General features: G+C 55.7%; 1 protein-coding gene across 1 annotated transcript in view; it reads right to left on the reverse strand.

Annotated features, from left to right (window-relative positions):
* Nucleotides 1–3,775: 3,775 nt before the first annotated feature.
* The window catches only part of CACNA1B (calcium voltage-gated channel subunit alpha1 B), a 146,586-nt gene continuing 130,268 nt past the window's right edge, over nucleotides 3,776–20,093 (reverse strand). Inside the window, exons 39-46 of the mRNA XM_036261371.1 lie at nucleotides 10,801–10,908; nucleotides 10,201–10,313; nucleotides 8,502–8,629; nucleotides 6,841–6,955; nucleotides 6,502–6,651; nucleotides 5,107–5,311; nucleotides 4,674–4,918; nucleotides 3,776–4,368 (exon numbers count right to left, since the gene is read on the reverse strand). Of these exons, the coding sequence (XP_036117264.1) occupies nucleotides 3,841–4,368; nucleotides 4,674–4,918; nucleotides 5,107–5,311; nucleotides 6,502–6,651; nucleotides 6,841–6,955; nucleotides 8,502–8,629; nucleotides 10,201–10,313; nucleotides 10,801–10,908 (1,592 nt within the window). The 3' untranslated portion in view covers nucleotides 3,776–3,840. The remainder of the gene's footprint in view (nucleotides 4,369–4,673; nucleotides 4,919–5,106; nucleotides 5,312–6,501; nucleotides 6,652–6,840; nucleotides 6,956–8,501; nucleotides 8,630–10,200; nucleotides 10,314–10,800; nucleotides 10,909–20,093) is intronic.

Raw genomic sequence — 20,093 nt, forward strand, 5'->3', positions numbered from 1 at the left:
CTCCACTGCCAGGCTGCCACCCAGGCACTGGCCACTCCGCCATGCAGGGTTTCTCCTTCCCTTTAAATGCCTTTGCCTGGTTGGGTCACATTCTCATCCTTGAATCCATCACAGCCCCAGAGGGGTCAGCCCTGGGGAACCGTCTGGAGGGGGCAGGCGGGATGAGCTCCGAACGGGAAGCTGAGGTGCTGGACACAGGCATGAAAAGACGCTGGGTCGGGGAGACCAGCAGATTCCACATCACGACGGCTACTGCGCAGCTGTGGGGCCTGAAGCCACGGAAGAAAGGGGTTCACAGGGTCAGGGCTGCAGCCATGGCGCAGGTCACGGGTGCCCTCCCACGAGGACAGGAACCAATTCCGCCTGATGAAAACACAGCGTTACTGTGGTGGGGACTCCCAGCTCCTGCAGCCCAGAGACTCGCCCGAGCTGCCCATAGGCCCTGCGGAGGTGCAAAGACCCCACTCGTGTCCCCGAGAGGCGGGGGCCCAGGCATCACACCTGCCCTGGCCACATTCATCACCCCCCCCACCCCAAAGAAGACAGTGACTCGTTTTCCAGTCTCTTCTCTCTCCTTAACCAAGAGCAGAGACCAAGGCGGGCGGGAGGAAATGCCTGCAGGGAGCACACAGGCCGCTGGCTTTCCTGAGGCCACGGGCTGCTCGTGGACACGTGGCTCTCGGAGTCCCAGCAGCCTCGGGGAGCTGCCTCTGACACACAGTCGCCCCCTGAAGGTGGGAGGAGAGTCAGGACCGGGAGGCCAGGGTTGCAGGCCAGTCCGCTGTGCAGGGCCGTGGCCTGGCCGCAGGCAGGCCCGAGGCGCAGGCTCAACCACACAGCGCTGGGAACTGAGAACCAGGAGGCGCCTGCGCTGCCCAGTAGCTGTCCATCACTCAGCAGCTGGTCAGCTCAGTAAGTGGCCATGAGTGTGGACAGGGCCCAGCTGGAGGACCGCAGACGCCGGCCTGATGGCTGGAGGAAGGGCCCTTCTTAGACCTGCCTGCCGCAGCCACCCGAGGGAGGAGGGTCCGGACAGCCCAGGGGCCCTGCTTGCCCACCGGAGGCTGCCGCTGGGCGCGGGCATGGTTGCAGCCAGTCCTGTGGGACTCCACACGGGTCCAGTGCACCCTCGTCAGCCAGGGCCGAGCTGGAGCCTGGGGCTTCCCGGGCACAGTGGCATCACCCAGGTGGGAGGGGAGGGAACCCCGCTGACCTCCGAGGCCTTCCACAAGCCTGGACTGAGGTTCAATTGGATTCGGCAGTCAGTGACCAGAGCATTTTCTTCTACTGTCAGAGTCCAGGGTGGGGGGGTGGGGAGGATGGGGCAGAAACCAGTGGCTCAGCCCAGCCTGACTCACGGGTGACCCTGGATGAGTCCTGTCCACCCTGGGGCCTCAGAGACAGAAAAGGAAGAGGGGAGTGAGCTGGAGGCTTAACCCTAACCCTCCCCTCCCCTTGACCTCAAACCCCCAGTCCTAACCCCTCCCTTTAACCCCAAACCCTAAGCTTACCCTAACCTTGACCCTGACCCGTTAATTCTTAAGCCTGACCCTTAACTCCTAACCCTTGACCCTAACCCTAAACCCTATTTTAATGGCCAAACCTAACTCCGACCTAACCCCATCTCCCTCACCTCTTACTTCTAAAAGCTCATTTGCCCACACACAGCCCCTTCCACCCAGCCCCCTGCCTGCACCCACCACCCGCAGGCCCCGACTGGGCTCCTCCGCCTCCTTCTGCCCGATAGCCCACCCCTCTCCTCTGTGGCCCGCATGGGCTGCTGCTCACGTGCCCACCGCCTCCGACCCCCTGCCCCTCACTTACATCACCCAGCAGCTTGGTGGGCTCTTGTTTTGATTTTTTTGCTAAGTTTTATTTTAATCCAAGGATTTTGCTTCATACAAAATGTCAATGTAGAAACAACAACAGAATCCAAAGTTTGGCTGATAAATATCACTCAAGCAGCAAACTACTCAATCACAGAGCTTTTTAAAGTGAGTCCCAGTTGTGTTGTGTGGTGGGACTTCTCGTTGTTTTTTTGTTGTTTTTTTTAACACTGTTCTTAAATATAAAGTTTTGCAACAAACCTTTGATTTATATCAAATATAATTAAAAATTAACAAATGATTACATTGTATCAAAAAGTACGAAGATATACATTGTCATGCGTGCACTTGCATATCGTGTATATGTATATGTTTCACATGCACACCCGACTTGCTCAGACCACAGCCACCGCTCAGCTGGCTCAGTGCAGACAACTGGCGCACGCGTTTCAAATTTGGCAACTCACTGAGGTTTCGGGGAATGTGGTGGCCGCAGAGACAGTGCAGATAGAACCCCAAGGCCGGAGAACACGACCCGGCCCCCGCCCCCCGCCCTGTGACTGTCACCGCTGTCTGGAAGAGCCCAGACAGGCGCCGTGGCCTGGGAAGCAGCTGCAGAGGATGGGTACATTCAACACGGGCGGGACCAGAGACAAAACACAGAACCACACACACGCCCGGCTCCGCACCAGGTCCCCGATCACACGTGCAGCCCGGCTCCGGGCCATCGCCCTGGAGGGAAACTGTCCCCCGGCCCGCGCTGTGCCTCCGGGAGGCCCTGCAGGAGCGCCGGCCGCTCTGCTTCTAGTAGACCGTGTCTGGTTGCATAGCCCTGTGGTGAGCGGCTCCCACTCGCGGAGACGGCTGCACAGACACGCGCGCACCACGCGCCAGGCTTCCGCGTGGAGACACGGGATGGCAGCGGTGGCATCGACACTTCGGGACACGGAGGACACGTGGGCTCCCCGTCTAAACGCTCCCGTCCTCCCGAGCCTGGGCGCTGCAGGCACAGCCCTGGGGTCCTCCCTGCGGGCCCTCCCGCCCAGCGTCACCTCCTCCAAGTCCCGCCTCGGCTCGGCCCCGGCCCGCCCCTCCGTCCTGGAGTGAAGACACTTGGACACAGACCCGCCGTCCCTGAGGTCCGCGTGCACTGACGGGAACGCCCGCGGGCTCGCCGTGCGTCCAGGGCAGCCTCCCGCGGCGCGGGGAGCCGGAGGGGGCCGTGCCCAGCGCCCTCCGCCCGGCCCGCTGGGCGTGGCCTGCGCTCTCGCGAGGGCACAGTCTCCACAGACCCAGCGCGGCTCACGCGGCCTCGCGTCACCGCCCCGGAGCCCGGGCCCGAGGCTCGGAGGTCAGGCACTTGGGCGAGCGCGGCGGGCGCCAGGGCTGGGTGCACAGAGCGCCCGGCGGGAGGGCGGGCTTCCTGCAGGGCTGCTCTCCATTCTGCCCGCACTTCCTGCCCCTTCTGCTTCTGCGCTCCCGGGTCAGGCGGCCAGGCTGGCGCAGGCGTGGAGGGCGTGAGGAGCCCCCGTCACCGCAGGGCCGACAGTCTGGGAGCACAGAGCCTGAGGGTGTTGGGTCCGCTTGCAGTTGGCGGTTCACAGAGCTGATGAGACCTGCAGGGGCCACAGGGCCCCGAGGCCGCCCTGCTCCCCGCGGACAGGGCCCCGGGCTCGCTGAGCTGCTGCTCCACACCGCACGCTGGGATAAAGGGTGCACCCCAAGCTCAGACCTCCTCAGGGCCCCACGCAGCCCCCCAATGCTGGGGTCCTCACGGACCCTGGCGCAGGTGCCTGCTCAGCGCCCAGCCCTCCCTGCGGCCCCCCAGGGCAGCACGTGGGCGGGGCTGTGGCGGCCCCGCCCCTGGAGGGAGGAGCGAGCAGCAGCCGGGCCTCCGCCGCCGGCCCAGGAGGGGCCCCTCCTCCAGGGGCTGCCGCCGCCGCCTCGGTTTCCCCGCACGTCCCAGGAGCCCAGCCTGGACGGTGAAAGCGTCGCCTGCCCCGCCGCAGGGCACCTAGCACCAGTGGTCTTGGTCCGGGTGGTGGTAGCTGTGCCGCGTGCGGCCGCCCGCGCCGAGCCCCAGGGTGCAGTGGTAGCCGTTGGGCACGCGGCGCAGCGGGTGGGGCTGCGAGGTCAGCGAGGACACGTAGGAGGTCCGGGAGGAGCGGCCCGAGTTGGTGGCCACGGCTTCCTCGAACGTGAGCACGTCCTCGGGCGGGGTGCGGGCGGCCTCGCTGTGCAGACGCTGCCCCAGGTAGGGGTCGGAGCCGATGCGCGAGCTGGGGGCCAGGGGCTGGCTGAGGGGGTCTCTCTGCAGCAGGGCGTTGTGTTCAGAAAGCCCTCGGCTAAGACGGCCCGGGGAGAAGGTGGGGAGGGTGCTCTGGGCCCCAGCGAAGTGCACGGGGGAGGAGTTGGCCGTCTTGTAGGTGACGCTGGGCCTGGGCGTCAGCGGAGTCTGGGGGAGCTGCCTCCGCCCACCGCGGCCAGGGGTGCTAGCACCAGATGTGGACAGCAGGGGGCTCCCGTTCACTGAGCCGCTGCCCTGCAGGAGAAGGGGGCAGATGAGGACGAGGACGGCAATGCTGGGGCAGGTGGCAGCGACTGGGGTGAAGGAGGGCAGAGCGCGTCAGCCCCGGACAGTGTCAGGGAGGGCAGGGGACTGGAGGGCAAGACCGCAGCCCAGCCCAGCCTGGTCGGAGGGACAGTGAGGGAGCGCCAGAGAGCCCTGGGTCCGCCGGGAGGGGACGAGACAGGGAGCAGGGGCTGGGACTCAGACCCCGGAACAGGGGCTGGAGGGGCACCTAGACCGAGGGTCTTGGGGCAGCAGTCTGGGCCCTCTCGGGGTACCTGTCTCGGGGGTCCTGGCTCCTGCCCGCCTGTGGGCGACGTGGGGTGGCTGCTGAGGGCAGGTCTGGGCGGCAGGGGCTCCCGGCCCCCAAAGCGGTCGCAGGAGTAGAAGCGCTGCTTCTCGGAGGAGGAGGAGGAGGCCTGCCTGCGCTCCTGGGACCGGCCCCGCTCCTGCCTGCGCTCCCGCCGGCCGCCTGGGGGCCCCTCTCCGGGAGGCGGCCCTGGCCCTGCAGTGCTGCTGGGAGCTGGCCCAGGAAAACAAGACAGCGCCCTGAGCCAGGTGGCAAGAAGGTGCCCTGGCCCCAGAACTGGCAGCCAGGGCCACACGGGGTCCCGGGAAGGCTGGCAGTGGGCCGTGAGACTCAGGAGCGTGCGGCCCTACAGCTCTCAGACCCCAGCTCAGGCCCCTGCCCCTGAGGAGCCTCGTGCGTACCGTCTGTGTCTGCAGACAGGCTGGGCCCCTTCTCCAGGGACTTCTGCTTCCTGTCCCTGCGGCGATGGCAGCGGTGGTGGTGGTGGGGCACCGCCTGGCTGGCGGGAGCACGGTCCAGGGCAGCATTGCAGAGACGAGCCACATGGGGGCGCTGGGGTGCCAGCGTGGAGATGGAGCGTTTCATGGGGCTGGCTTCAGGGGCGGGCTGCACAGGAACATGGGTGGGCACAGCCTGAGGGGCCTGGAAGAGGCTCGGGGCAGGCACCCAGCAGAACAAGCCCTCAGGGGAAGCAGGCCCCCAGTCAGGGCGCTCCCAGACAGGGGGGGTGCTCCCTGGGGCTCCTCCAGGTGCTCCCTATCCCTGGAGGGCTCCTCCCACCCGGGCCGCCTCTCTTCAGCAGCATCTGCACAGGAGGTGTCCTCTCTCAGGGGCGGTGGGCAGGCAGGAGGAACTGGGGGACTGCCGAGGGCAGAGCCACCACTGACGGGAGTGAGGGTGACGAGTTACCAGAACTAAGTCCAAACTAACAGGGCCAGACCAGGAGAAACAAGGGGCTCGAGCAGCCGTCGGGCCCACTGTGGGAGCTGCCCTCAGCCAGGTGGGCCCTGAGCATCCCAGGCTGCAGGCCAGCCCTTCAGCCCCTCACCTGCCTGGCAAGGGACAGCAGTGTCCCGGACACGGCCTCTGGTCTGTGGACCCCCGTCCTTGTGGAAGGGCTCAGCCAGAGAACACAGCCCACTCTGCCCTGCTCCCGCCACCAGCCCGAAGGAGTAGGCCCAGCAGGGCTGCCTCGGGCGGGCGTCCGGAGGGAAGACCAGGCCAGGCAGCCTCGAAGGCTCGAGAGCACGAAGAGGCCTCGGCCGGTTTGCTCAGTGGTTAGAGCGGCAGCCCGCGGACCAGAGTTGCAGGTTCGATTCCGGTCAAGGGTACATACCTCGGTTGCAGTTCAGTCCCCCATCCTGGTTGGGTCGTGTGGGAGGCAACCAGTCGGTGTGTCTCCCACATCGATGTTTCTCTCCTCCTTCCTCCCTCCCTCCCACTCTATCTGAAAATCAGTGGGAAAATATCCTCAGGTGAGGATTAAAGAAAACAGATAAGAACACTAAGGGGAGGCTGGACAGAGGACGAGGTACCTGTGCACTTTCTGGGGGAGGGGAGGGGCTGGGAAAGGAGTGTCCCAGACGGAGTGGCTCTTGTGCCCACAGCTGGGTGTGGGGACTCCTGGCCTGGTTGCACCGTGTCCTGGGGGAGCCCGGGGCTGGGCAGTGTTCAGGCTGCAGTACAGTCGGGGAGAATCCACCCAACAAAGCCCGATGCTGGGCCCAGCCCCTCCACGACAGCCTCCTCACCCCCACTGCCCACCCTCCCACCAGCCGAACTCCCACACCACCCACCTGCGTCTCTGCTGCCAGGCGGGGCATGGAGGCCGCTCGACCCTGGCTCTCCAGCCCGGGCTGGGTCTCCCCGTCAGGGCCCCTCAGGGCCATGCTCTGCATTGGTACATCCACAGCCTGGGGGTACAGCAGCCTCCCAGTCACACCCACCTGTATCCCACTCTCACCTGCTCTCCCCCATCTCACCCCATCCCACCCCATCCCCGTCCCCCCACCCCGTCTCCCCATCTCACCCTATCCCTGTCCCCCCTACCCTGTCTCCCCCGTCTCACCCCATCCGTGTCTCCCCCATCCCCCCACCCTGGGAGCCCTCCTCACTGGTTTTCCTGGCTGCACCACAGGGATCTCTGTCGAGTGGCCTCGCTCCAGGGGGGTCCTTGCCTCGTAGGGCAGTTCCTGGGTCCTCTGGGTGCCCCAGGAAACAGACTCCTTGATGCCGCTCTCTTGGGTTTGTCTGTGGAGAACGGGAGTTTGTCCCATCCACCCTGAGGTCTGTCACCAGGACAGAAGTGGGTCCAGCTTGCAAAGAACCTTTACCCCACGGGTGTGGCCCCAGGTGTGCAGATACTTCCAAGCAGGGGCACAGCAAAAGAAATGGACCCCATGCTGGGGCTCAGAGCGGATGGGCAGAGAGGACCCTGGTCACCCACCCACGGGAAGCCTGGCCCATCGGCCCAAAGGAGCTGGCCCAGGCCTAGGCCCAGAAAGCAGGCTGGTCCGACCTCGAGGAGCAGCACCACTGAGGGAGGGCAGTGCACCGCCAGCAGCTGCCTGAGTAGGTCTATGGGCCGACCGGCCTCAGGGAAGGACGTGGAAGACACGTCCAGAGATGAAGGACCAGGAGCCCCCCCGGGCGTGCTGTGCCTGGTCTCACGTTCTCCACACGCCAGGCTGGGATCAGCCCCCTCGGGCCTCATTGGGCAACAAGGGCTCATGTCCCTGCCCGGGCCAGTGGGCAGTCTGCAGACCTGGGTCCTCGGCTGGCCTGGGGGCGGGCAGCTGGCCAAAACGGCCCTGCCCTCAAGGGGAGCCGAGCCCGGCCCCTGGCAGCCACCCCACAGCAGACCCAGCGCAGTCCCTCTGCACCCCGTGGAGGGTGCGGCTCTGCCCCAGGAGTCACCGTGGCGGGAGGCAGGCAGCCTGCACATACAGTTGCTTCAGAAATCAAAGCCAGACGGACCGGACAGAAAAGACTGTCTCAAAGGGGGGGGGGGGTGCCCTGGCCGGTTTGGCTCAGCGGTTAGAGCGTCGGCCTGCGGTCCAGAGAGACCCGGGTCGGTTCCCGCTAAGGGCACGTACTTCGGTTGCAGTTTGTCCCCGGCCCTGGTTGGGTCGTGTGGGTGGCAACCACTCGATGTGTCCCTTTCACGTCGATGTTTCTCTCTCCCTCCCACTCTATCTGAACAAAAATATGGAAAAAATAAAATAAATAAATAAGAGGGGCGGGGCAGTAGAGCGCTGATGGGCCACTGACCAAGCACAGGGGGCGGGGGCGGGGCCGAGGAGACAAGCCATTCCGGCAGGGAGGCCTAGAGCCCTCGCCCGGGAGGGAGCGGGCACAGGGAGGGGCAGCGGGAACCCTGAACCATCTCAAGACGGTGCCAGTGCCGTGAGAGGCACCTGTCTGAGGCTACAGGCTGTAGACTCACCATGGAAACCACGTCATGGGACTGGATGCGCGCGCCAGGCACAGGGCCAACCCCAGCGCTGTGCAGGGGCCTGAGGGCCTGTCCTGAGCCCTGCCGGGCCCTCAGTGCAGGGAGTGGGGACACAAGAGCTCTGCTTCCCCTACACCAGCAACCACCAGCCTGGTGCTCCCCCAGTCCCCGCCCTGTACTCTCATGCCCCCCCCCCGCCCCACACTCACCCCCCCACACTCACACGCCCCTGCCCCCGTGCTCACAGGTCCCCAACCCAAATTCACACTCCCCCCACTCACATCCCTCCTGGTACTCACACCCCCAGCTCAGTGTTCAGTACCCCCCCACCCCCCTACTCACACGGCCCCCCCGTTGCTGAGAGAAGCTGAGCTCTTCTGCTGGAGGAAAACACGGGCCCCGCGGAGCACGGCAGGCTGTGTCTGCTCCAGGGTGGCCTTCAGAGGGTGGAACAGGGACACGGGGCCCATCTGCAGAAGGGTGCAGGGGAGAAGAGCTGAGGGCTGGGGTGGCCCCTAGATGCCCAGCACAGAAGGGCCCAGCGACCTGAGGGGCAGGGCTCCTTGCGTGGTGATGAGGCCTGTCTGCCCCACCCCCACCCCTGGTCTGTAAGTGACTTGGGGAAAGTGCTTTCACTTCAAGCCTCAGTTTCCCTATCCACAAAACTGAGGGACTGAATCCGACTACAGATGGCAAAAGGAGTTCGCCTTGCCTTGGCCAATCTGGCTCAGCGGTGAGAGCTTCAGCCCACAGACTGCAGGGTTGAGGGCTTGACTCCTGGTCAAGAGCATGCACCTGGGATGCAGGTTCGATCCCCAGCCGCAGTCAGGGTCGTGCGGGAGGCAACCAATCAATATGTCTCTCTCACATCGATGTTTCTCAATCTCCCTCTCTCTTCCACTCTATCTAAAAATTAATGGAGCCCTGGCCCATTTGGCTTAGCAGTTAGAGCGCCGGCCTACGGACCAAAGAGTTGTGGATTCAATTCCAATCAAGAGGAATATATCCTAGTTGCGGTTTGGCCCCCAGCCCTGGTTGGGGTCGCGTGGGAGGCAACCAGTCGATGTGTCTCTCTCACTTTGATGTTTCTGCCTCTCCCTCTCTCTCCCTCCCTCCTCCTCCTGTTCTATCTGAAAATCAATGGAAAAATATCCTTGGATTAGGAATAAAAATAAATAAAAATTAATGGGAAGATATCCAGGTGAGGATTAATAAAAATAATTAAGCCCTGGCCAGTTTGGCTCAGTGATTAGAGCGCCGGCCTGCAGACCAATGAGTCATGGATTTGATTCTGGCCAAGGGCACCTACCTCGGTTGTGGTTGGTCCCCAGCCCTGGTTGGGGTCGTGCGGCAGGCAACCAGTCGATGTGTCTTTCTCTCCCACTATATCTGAACAAAAATAGAAAAATATCCTCGGGCGAGGATTAAAAAAATAAATAAAAACAAGAGTTCATCTCATCATTGACTTGAACTGACTGGCAGAGGCTGCTGGAGCCCTGGCTGAGCAGAACCCTGAAGGGATGTCAGGGCTGGAGGAAGGGGCTGTGAGCCCAGACACGCCCATCGCAAGGCAGGTGGGCGCCCTGTGAGCCCTTAACACCAGGCAACTTTCTAGACAGAGCTGACAGGCGGCCCCCAAGGTCTGGCTGTGTGGGGAGGTGGGCACCCTTGAAGGGTGGCATCAGGTGATGGGCCCAATTCAACCCAGTGAGAGTCACAGTGGGACGGACAGTTATCCTGGCCTGTCGCTCTGGGTCTCTAGTCCCTGTGTCCAGGGTGAACGGGTCCTCCCTGTACCTCCCAGAACACCTCCCAGAGCAGGGTTCCTCGTGACAGTTCTCCCACCACTTAAACTGCTGTTGCCCTGGGCTCTCTGCTCTCATCTTCTGCCCTGAACACGAACACCCCAGTCAGGGCCCAGCAACACCCCCAGGCGACCAGCTGACAGAGCGCTTCAGGGCTGCACCAGGCGACGGCTCTGGGGCCGGAGAGAAGGCGCCCTTTCCCCAGGGCCTTTCCGGCGGGGTCCTGGAGCCAGTACCTGGGACAGGCCCCCGGGAGCCTGGAGGGTCTGGTCTCTGCTGGTCTTGCTCTGCTTGTAGAAGTCAAATATCATCAGAGCGGCGTAGACCTTCCCCACGGTCATCTCGTCGGCTGGGGAGGAGAGCAAGGGGGGAACTCAGAGGCTGGCGCCCCAGGAGGTGGGGCAGAGAAGGGCAGACGATGAGGGGTGGGGTGGAGGCCACCAGGACTGCTGGACACGCTCAGGCAGGGCCCCAGCAGGGCCTCCATACTCAGCCCGTACCCCTGCAGCTGCCCTGAGCCCCCAGCAGAGCCTCAAGCCCCCCACCCCCGGACAGGGTGGTCGGTGCACCTCTGGGCACGGCACTGCTTCTGGTGACTCTAAGTGGCGGAGTCTGGCTACCTTTCCCCGCGTCTCGAGTGAAGGCCCGCGTAAGAGTGCGGGTGACCCTGCTCCACAGGCCCTGCCACGGCACCTTCTCCCACGACTCCATGCACCAACTTCTAAAGCCAGTTTTCCCTGCCGGTGGACACTGGTCTAGACCACTGAGAAGTGAACCACCTCTCCAAGGCCCTGCTCTGCCTCTGGGTGGGACCGGGCTGTGTCGCCCTCACTCACGTCTGTGGGGTGGCACCAACAGATCCAGGGTCTTCTGGGGCAGGTTGGCCCAGACGGAGGCCATCTCCTTCCTCAGCTCCGCATCACACTGGTGCTGCTTCGTGCCGGCTGGGGCGGCGCAGGGAGGGGAGAGCAGTGTTAGGAGCCCTACAGGGCCCTGGGCACAGGCAGAGCTGGGCAGGCGGGAGAGACGGGCAGAGATGGTGCTGGGAGAAAGGTGCCCTGGAAGCCGGTCAGTGCTGTCCCTGCTGGGAACTCGTGTGCACACGTGTGTGGGTGCGTGTGGTGGCACCGTTTATGGGGAAGGGTATGGAGAGGTTCCAGACACTCACCGGTCCACTTGATAACATGCACTGAGCACCCACTGAATGCAGGGGCTGTCAGCAGTGAGAACAAACCAAGGGCACTGCCCTCTGGAGGAACAGGACTGACCCACAGTGAAGTGGGCGTAAGGTAAAACCCAGTACGTTGGTCAGAGGTCAAGCCGAGCAGGGAGGGACGGCAGCGGGGGGGGGGGGGGGGGGGGGGAGGCTGGAGTGTGAGACGGGCGTGGTGAGCCCCATGGGCAGCTGGGAAGGCCGTACTGTAGCAGAGGGAGGGGCACGGACGCAGGGATGAGAGGCAGGACAATGAAATACCCCCATTTCTCTTGACCTCTGGGTTACGGTGGTGTAATTTATACACAATAAAATTCACCCTTTCTAGGATCCACTGGGACACCTCACGGAGGCCAAAGCCCCCTGTACCCTTGCAGCCAGCCCCGCCCCGCTTCCTGTTTCCATGTGTCTTCGTCTTCTCAGAGCGCACAAACGGCATCACGTGACGTGCTGGCCTTGGGGTACGACCTCCTTCACGCAGCACCGCGCCCCTGAGACCGCCATCATCGGACACGCCAGCATCTGTCCCTGTTCACTGTTTAGCCCTCTCCTCATCTGGACAGACCACGTCCACTCACTCACACTCGATGGACATGTGTCTTGCTCACAGTCTGGGCAGTTACGAGCAGGGCTGTGGACATCACCTGCGGGCTCCTGGCACATTTCATCCCCCGCTGTCTGACCTCTGCTGGGGACGACACGGCACCCTCACACGTGCTCAGTGTCCTCCATGCCTCCTCTCTGGTGACATGTCTGTTCCGATCATTTGCCTGTTTTTATCTGTATTGGGTTATTTTCATATTGCTGAGCTGTAAGAGATCTCTGCATAATCTGGAAACCAATCCTGTATCAATGTGTGTTTCACAAATATTTTCTTCGAGTCTCTGGCCTTTCATTTTCTTAAATACCTTTTGAGAAGCAAAGAGTTTTTAATTTTGATGAAGTCCAATTTTTCCTTTTATGGCTTATGCTTTTTGTATTTTAAGATAATCTTTGCCTAACTCAAAACTGCCAAGATTTTCTCCGGCTTGCTGCTAGAGGCTGTACACGTTTACGTTCCCGTTGGTGGCCCACTTCTGTTATTTCTGTGGAAGGGGAAAGGCATGTGCTACGGATTGAATTGTGTGCGCCCCCCCTTATATGTTGAAACTTTAACCCCCACTGAGACTGTCTGAAGACGGCCTAGGAGGAGGTAACGAAGGTGGAACGAGGTCCTGAGGGTGCGGCTCTCACCACTGGACTAGTGTCCTTCCCTTCGGAAAAGAGAGAGGAAAGGCCACGTGGAACACTGGGAAGCGGCGGCAACGGGCAGGCCAGACCAGGCTCCAGAGACGGCCCTTCTTTCCCAGAACCGTGTCCTGGACTCCCCACCTCCAGACTGGGAGGAACGGGGCTCTGTGGTTAAGCCATGTGGTGACAGTATTTTGTTATGGCAGCCCAAGCTGACTGAGACAGTCAAGGTTTTAAAAAAATGTTGGGGAAAAAATACATTGTTGGCATATAGCTGTTGACATTTCTCCAGCACCATTTGTTAGGAAGATGCTCTCTCCATCGACTGCCTATGCAGTAACACTAAAAGCCAAACCCCACATGCATGGGTCCCGTTCTGGAGTCTGTGGTCCCATGACTGTGCTCCAGCCCGTCACCAACACCACATCCATGGTCGGTCAGCTTTGCAGGACGTCTTTGATTCAGGGAGGGGGACTCTTCCCAACTCTGTTCTTTTTTCAAAACTGTTTGTGTTACTCAAGTTCCTTTGCTTTTCTACATACATTTTACAATTGGTTTCTAAATTTCTACCCAAAAAGCCTGTTTTGGTTTTGACCGGGGTAACTAATTCTGTTGATTGATATCAGAAGAATCCACATCATAACAATATTGAGTCTTCTAACGTGTGAGCCTGATTAGTGTTTGATTTATTTGGGTCTTCTTTGGTTCCTTTAGCCAATGTTTTGAAATCTGCAGCATACAACTATTACACATATGCTTTTTAGCATTTCCAGCAATATGTAAGTATTTCATGTTTTTGGTGTGATTTCAATGGAACTTTTTTCTAATTTTAATTATTGGCTGGTAATATAAATACTGACCTAATATTCTCCTGTGAACTTGCTATATTCCCATATTTGTTTTAGTAGCTTTTTCGTGGCTTAAAACAATAGAAATATATTGTTTTAGTTCTGAAAGCCAGAAGCTCAAAATCAGTGTTAGAAAAGCCATGTTTCCTCCAGTGAGGGGAAATGAAGAAAACTTGTCTGTTCGTAGCTTCTGGTGGTTCCCATAAACTTTTGTTATTCCTCGGCTTGTAGTTGCTCAGGTTTATTAACATTTTACTATTAGACTTCTTTGGGGGATTTTCTGCATGAATAATCATGTCAATTGTGAACAGAGGCAGTTTTCTTTTCAATTGCTACATCTTACTTCTTTTTCTTGACATATTACAATGGCTACTACCTCAAGTATAATGTTGAACAAAAATAATGACAACAGACATCCTTGTTTTATTCTTGACCTTAGGAGTCAGTCTTTCTTTGTTATGTAACTAACTGTAGTTTTTTTCATAGATATCCTTTATCATATGGAGGAAGTTTCCTCGAATTTCTAGTTTATGTAGAATTTTAAAAAGCATAAATGTTTGCTAAATTTTGTCAAATGCTTTTTCTGCATTAATTGAGATACTTATATAGTTTTTCTTTTTTGATATATTAAATTGTACTGATTGACTGTTAAATGTGAACCAAACTTGCATTCCTGGAATAAACCCTACTTTTGTCATCATGTATTATGTTAGTGTGTGTGTGGGGGGGGGGGGGCGGCTAGATTCAGTTTGCTAAAATTGTACTGAAGATTTTTGTGTCTCTGTTCATGAGAAATTTGGTCTGTGATTATTTTCCTACACATCTTTGTTCAGTTTTGATATCAGAGTAATGCTGGCCTTGTAAAATTAAGTTCAGAAATATCCTCTCTTTTTTTATTTTCCGGAAGAGTTTGTATGGAATTGGCATTATTTCCCCCTTAAATGTTTGGCAGACTTCACCAATGGAACTAGCTGGGCCTAGGATAATCTGTGTTAGAAGGTTTTTAACCATAAATTTAATTTCTTTAATAAATACAGAACTACTCAGTTGTCTATATTTTTAGGTCATCTGTTCTTAAATGAGCTTGACAGTTGTGTCAAAGAATTTTTCCATTTAAGTTGCTGAAGTTGGGATATAAAGTTGTTCCTAAAATTTCCCTGTCATCCAGTTAATGTCAGCAGGATCCATAGTGATGCTTCCTCTTTTATCCCTAATGTTGGTTATTTTTATCTTTTTTTATCTGGATCAGTCTAGCTAGGGCTTCAATTATTTTACTGGTCTGGTCTTCAACTTGATCATCCTGGCTGTCGTGGTGAAGGAGGGTGGAGAGGACGAGAGCAAGAGCAGTGTGGACTGGGGCGGCCCTGGGAGAGGCAGGGAAGACCCTCTTCTGGATGTGCCAAAAAAGTCAAGTCAGAAGATATGGTAAGAGGTGAGGCGTTAACCAGAAATTGGGTAAGAAAGGAAGAGGAGGTGTGACCATGGTTTTTGTTCTGATGATCAATAAGGTTGGGAGTTCAGGAGGAGGTGTGGATTAACAGTGCAAATCGGAATTCAGTGTTTAAGCCATGGGAGCAGGTGAAGATGACAGCAGTCAGAGGCTGGGAGAGAAAAGCCGAACAGGAGACGGAGAAGGGAAGGAGAATGGACGAGGCTGCAGCGAGGTCTGTGTGGGAGGCTGAGACCACGGAGAACAGCTCCAGCCATGTGCTGTGGCGACAGCGAATGGAGACTGGGAAGAGAAATCAGACACAAGACATGCCAGTCTCTGGAGGAGCTGTTTGTTTCAAAGTGTTATAACCCAGTAATTCTCCATCCGCTAGAAGAAGGAACCTCTCCTGGATTCCTTGAACCTGAGTTGTTTTTGCAAAAATTCTTGAAGAGGAAGGTGTGCATCAGCCATGACCACAAGGGTATTGACCATGAGCTTAACTAATCAGGAGATACCAGACGGGGCAATGAGACATTCAAGGCCAAGGTCTAGTAAATGTTAAGAAATATAAAATAAACAACTTGTGCAGTTACTAACTGCTGATATCTGCTTCTGTACACGGAGCTTGCTTGCTCTGCTAAACTCTTGAGTAACCGCTGTCCTATATAAGCAACCCTCCCCCTGAGCTCAGGCTTGCAGTTCTCCTCTGTGTAGGTTGGCTGCAGTCCCTGCGCAGGTAATAAAGCTCCTAATATTCAAAATTACTTGATATCTGAGTGAGGATGACTCTCCTGGGTTACAACATTTGGAGGCCCCAGTGAGATCAACCGCAAGGTCCCCCTTTTCTGTGGGGTCGACCTTCTCAGACTACGCGGAGGGCTGCCTCCTCGCCCTCCGTACCTACATTTGTTCTGGCTTTTGATTCGGCTAATTCGGACTAGGACTTCGGCCTCGAGGATCTGGGTAAGGGATTTCCCCTTCTGTCTGTTTCGGTAGCTCCGGAGCATTCTGGGATTGTTGCGGGCGGGACGCCGCTCAACCGCACTTCCCCCTCAGGGTCGGGACGCCGACTCCTGACATAGGAAACCGGTGGGTTTCCATCTGTTCTGAAATTGGTACCAGCCTGTTTTAATCTGGCACTTTCAGGTGCGGGAAACCGGTAGGTTTCCATCTGGCACTTTCGGGTGCGTCTGTTCTGAAATTGGTATTTTGTGTCTTGACCGCGGTTGTCTGTCTATTTGTGTTCCATGTTCTCTGCTGCTCTAACTGTTTTGCTTTCAGTAGGATGGGACAAGGAAATTCTCCCCCCCAGACTCCCCTGGAATGTGTGCTTGCTAACTTTTCTGATTTCTTTAAGCGCTCCTGTGTCTATGAAAAAGCCTGCGATCCTGGTTTCCTGAGAACACTGTGAACTTGAGTAGCCTGCCTAAGGGGTTAATTGGCCACCCGAAGGTAGGAAGGTAGTTTCAATTTGCAATTGGCTTTTATAGTCCGTCAGGAAATATACAGGAGCCTTAGTCACCTGGATCAAATGCCATATATTGATATTTGAATTAATATAACTACTGACAAACCCAATTATAGTAAGAAATGTCAGTATCCAGAGGTTCAAATGAAAGGAAGCACCTCGAACCTGAGTTTGCCTATTTTGGGTTCTTACTACAGAAAAACAAGAAGATGAATTTGGATCCGTTAATGCTTTCCATGCCAGCCTGGGCTGCTCCTCCGCAGCGGGTTTGGTAGCAGCTAGTTTCCAACAGGCTTCTCTGAACTTTAGGGAGTTAAATAATTAGGGATCCCAGGCACGGGTGCGAAGTGCTCTTAGAGAGTTAAAAAACACTCTGCCCCGCCCGCATAAACATATGTGTTAGGATGTTGCTCCCCTTTCCTGTATCCTTTTGTAAACCTGGGGTCAGGGGAAATGTTCCCATTCCTCTGCCCACGGTAGGACCCAAATACTGTCGGGGGAAGGGCTTCCTTAGACACTTTTCACCGTGTTCTCCTGTTAGGCCTATTGGCCCAATTGGCTGAATTAGCAAAGGTAGTAGTAGCAGACTTAAGGGAAACAGGGCACACGGAATAGGATCACCCTAGGAAGGAAACATGAGGAAGGGTCAAACAACAGGCCTAGGTCCCAATTAGGAATAGAAAAGACAAGGACAAAGTCAGGTGTAGAAGAACAAAATAAAAAGCCGTCCTTAATTGAGAAAAATGACAGGGCTAGGGCTCCTTCCAGCTGAGCCCTCTGGAGCCCAGAATAATACAAGACAATAGGGGACAAACTAGTTAGTTTCCTGGTAGACACTGGTGCAACAGACTCAGTCCTGACCGAGCCAATGGGACCCTAACCTACCCGTAGACTTCAAAGAGAACTATAGACCTTGGGAAAAATACTGTGACTCATTTGTTTCTGTTCCTGCAGGAATGCCCATATCCCCTACTCGAACGTGATATCCTCCAGAGATCATTCAATTGCTGGCCACTGCCACTCCAGGCCAGCCCCCACATCAAGTTCCACGAGACGTTGGCTGTCAATCCTGCCAGCCTGCCTCCAGATGATGACCCGGAGAAACCTCTGCAAGACTGCCTGGAGGCAATCGACACTGCAGATGGCCGCCCAGACCTCAGGGATGACCCACTGCCATCATCAGATGAGGTATTGTTCACGGACGGGAGCAGCTATGTCCAGGAAGAAATCAGGTATGCCGGGACAGCAGTAGTAACTCTGGACCGTGTCATTTGGACTCAGTCATTAAACAGAGGAACATCAGCCCAAGGGGCTGAACTCATAGAACTCATAGCCCTAATCCAGGCTCTCTGATGAGACAAGGGGAAACCGTACTGCAAATAAGGAAGCTCGACATATGGCCCTAAAACCAGTGGGGACCTCTCCAGATATCAGTCACCTTGCCAAACACAAGTTTGCCTCTGACTCCTACTTACACTGGGTCAGAAAATGACTTAGCCAAGGAGAAACAAACCATGAAGAAAAACAACGAATGATAGACACTGCCTGATGGGAGGTTATTAATCCCAGAGGCTCTAGATCGGACTTTGGTCAACCAGCTACACCGGACTACCCACTTAGGTTACACCAAGCTTACTGAACTCCTGAGAGGCAGGCAATGTCCAGTAAGGGCACAGGGAATAGGAGAAGGCAGAAGGAAGCAGGAATGTGTAGGTCTAAGTAAAGAAAAGGAGGAGAAAAGCTGGGGGATGTACAGACAGCAGGTGGATTGAGCAAGCTCTCAGGTTCATGTCAGGGGAGGGACTAAGAAAGTCGCAGAGGGTCTGTGTAAGTTGAAGAAGGATTGTGTAAGTTGTAGAGGGTCTATCAGCAAGCTGAATAAGGATTATAGACAGGGAAGAAATACAAAGAGAAGGATTATGCAGAGGAAATAAAAAAATAAAAAAGATAAAAAAAGGGACATACATATTACAGGAAGACAGGACAGTAGAGAAATACTCAAGAAGGAAAGAAAACAGGACACTGAGAGGGGAGAGCTTGCCCCTAGTAATACAATAACAGTCTAGGATATAATAAAGAAAACTGGACCACTCTGCTCCCCCTCGCCCTCTTACAGTTCTTACAGGCCCTGCAGTCTGCCCAGAAGGCCGTCCATAAACACATCTGCGATGCCCTGCCTGTGCCCACCTCAAACCTGTGCACCCTTTCCAGCTCAGGGATTCAATATAGGTAAAGAAATTCACCACCAAGGGACTAACTCTGGCCTGGAAGGGACCATACACTGTCATCCCGCCTGCACCAACGGCTGTCAAGGTCAACGGCATCCTGCTCTAGCTGCACCATTCCTGGCTGAAGGCGGAAAAAGCAAAATAGACGGTGTAGGCTTCTCCAGATTCCTTAAAAATGAGACTCTTGTATTTATTGGGACTCTAATTTTTCTGATTATAACTGTACAGGGGAATCTTTATAGATCTGTACTCCAGTAGAACTTGGAACTTAGAAATAAAATATTGGGAAAAAATCTTAAAAAATGTCACCACAAAGGGGATGTAATAACTCCATTCTGACCCTCAGTTACTACACGTACAAACCCTAGCAGACTTTCTTTATAAACATAAGGGCCTTGAAAAACCCAAAGAAAAATAAAAAAATAAGGGGTTAATAATAGCCTTGAAAAACTCAAAAAAAACCATAAAAAAAAAATTAATTACTGCCCTGACAAAACAAGCTCCTCTCTCCCCCTTCTCTGTATCAACCCCCCTTAACGGTGCCAAAAGCGGCGCCAAAAGAATGTAGTTTTTTTCTATAGTTTGTGCCTTTAAAAACAGACAACAAAGAAGGCAGGTTGCTGAGGATTTGAGGAATGCCCTCCCACCCCCAGCCCGCCCATGTAATAAAGTGCTCCTTTACAATTCGGCTGTCTAGTTATCTCGCTGACACCGTACAGCATTTACAGCACTCAGGGAAGCTTGCTGTGTTTATGCCAATAGATAGGAGTCATCAGAGGGAGTATCCAGGTTCTTAGGAAGCGCCTCGCAGAACAGGCCAGAAGCGAAGAGGCCTCTAGTAGCGAGTTCGAAGGCCTTTGTAACTGGTCCCCCTGGCTCACTACTCTTCTCCCTACTCTAGCAGGCCCCCTCATACTCTTATTTCTAGGACTATTTCTGTTGACCTATAATAATAAACAAATTAATAGCTTTCATAAGAGAGAGGGTCCAATCTATCAAATTATTAGTCCTGGCCTCTCATTACCAAAGGTTGCCATTAGATCAAAGATTTGATCTGTACATAACACCAGTGGGGAATGTTATAACCCAGTAATTCTCCATCCGCTAGAAGAAGGAACCTCTCCTGGATTCCTTGAACCTGAGTTGTTTTTGCAAAAATTCTTGAAGAGGAAGGTGTGCATCAGCCATGACCACAAGGGTATTGACCATGAGCTTAACTAATCAGGAGATGCCAGACGGGGCAATGAGACATTCAAGGCCAAGGTCTAGTAAACGTGAAGAAATATAAAATAAACAACTTGTGCAGTTACTAACTGCTGATATCTGCTTCTGTACACGGAGCTTGCTTGCTCTGCTAACTCTTGAATGACCCCTGCCCTATATAAGCAACCCTCCCCCTGAGCTCAGGCTTGCAGTTCTCCTCTGTGTAGGTTGGCTGCAGTCCCTGCGCAGGTAATAAAGCTCCTAATATTCAAAATTACTTGATGTCTGAGTGAGGATGACTCTCCTGGGTTACAACATTTGGAAGAAGAAAAATGGGGAAGTCGATAGATGCGGAAAAGAAAGAAATTTTTAAAAATGAGAGAAATAATGTTTATATACTGATATAAATGACCCAGTGGAGAGAAAACTGATGGGGTGAGAGTCAGGGTAGAGAATGAGCACAAGCCCTAGTGTGCAAGGCGGGCCGGGCCTGGACTCGCCATCACA

This window comes from Molossus molossus, unplaced genomic scaffold (genome assembly GCF_014108415.1).
Source record: "Molossus molossus isolate mMolMol1 unplaced genomic scaffold, mMolMol1.p scaffold_m16_p_14, whole genome shotgun sequence".
Lineage (NCBI taxonomy): Eukaryota > Metazoa > Chordata > Mammalia > Chiroptera > Molossidae > Molossus > Molossus molossus.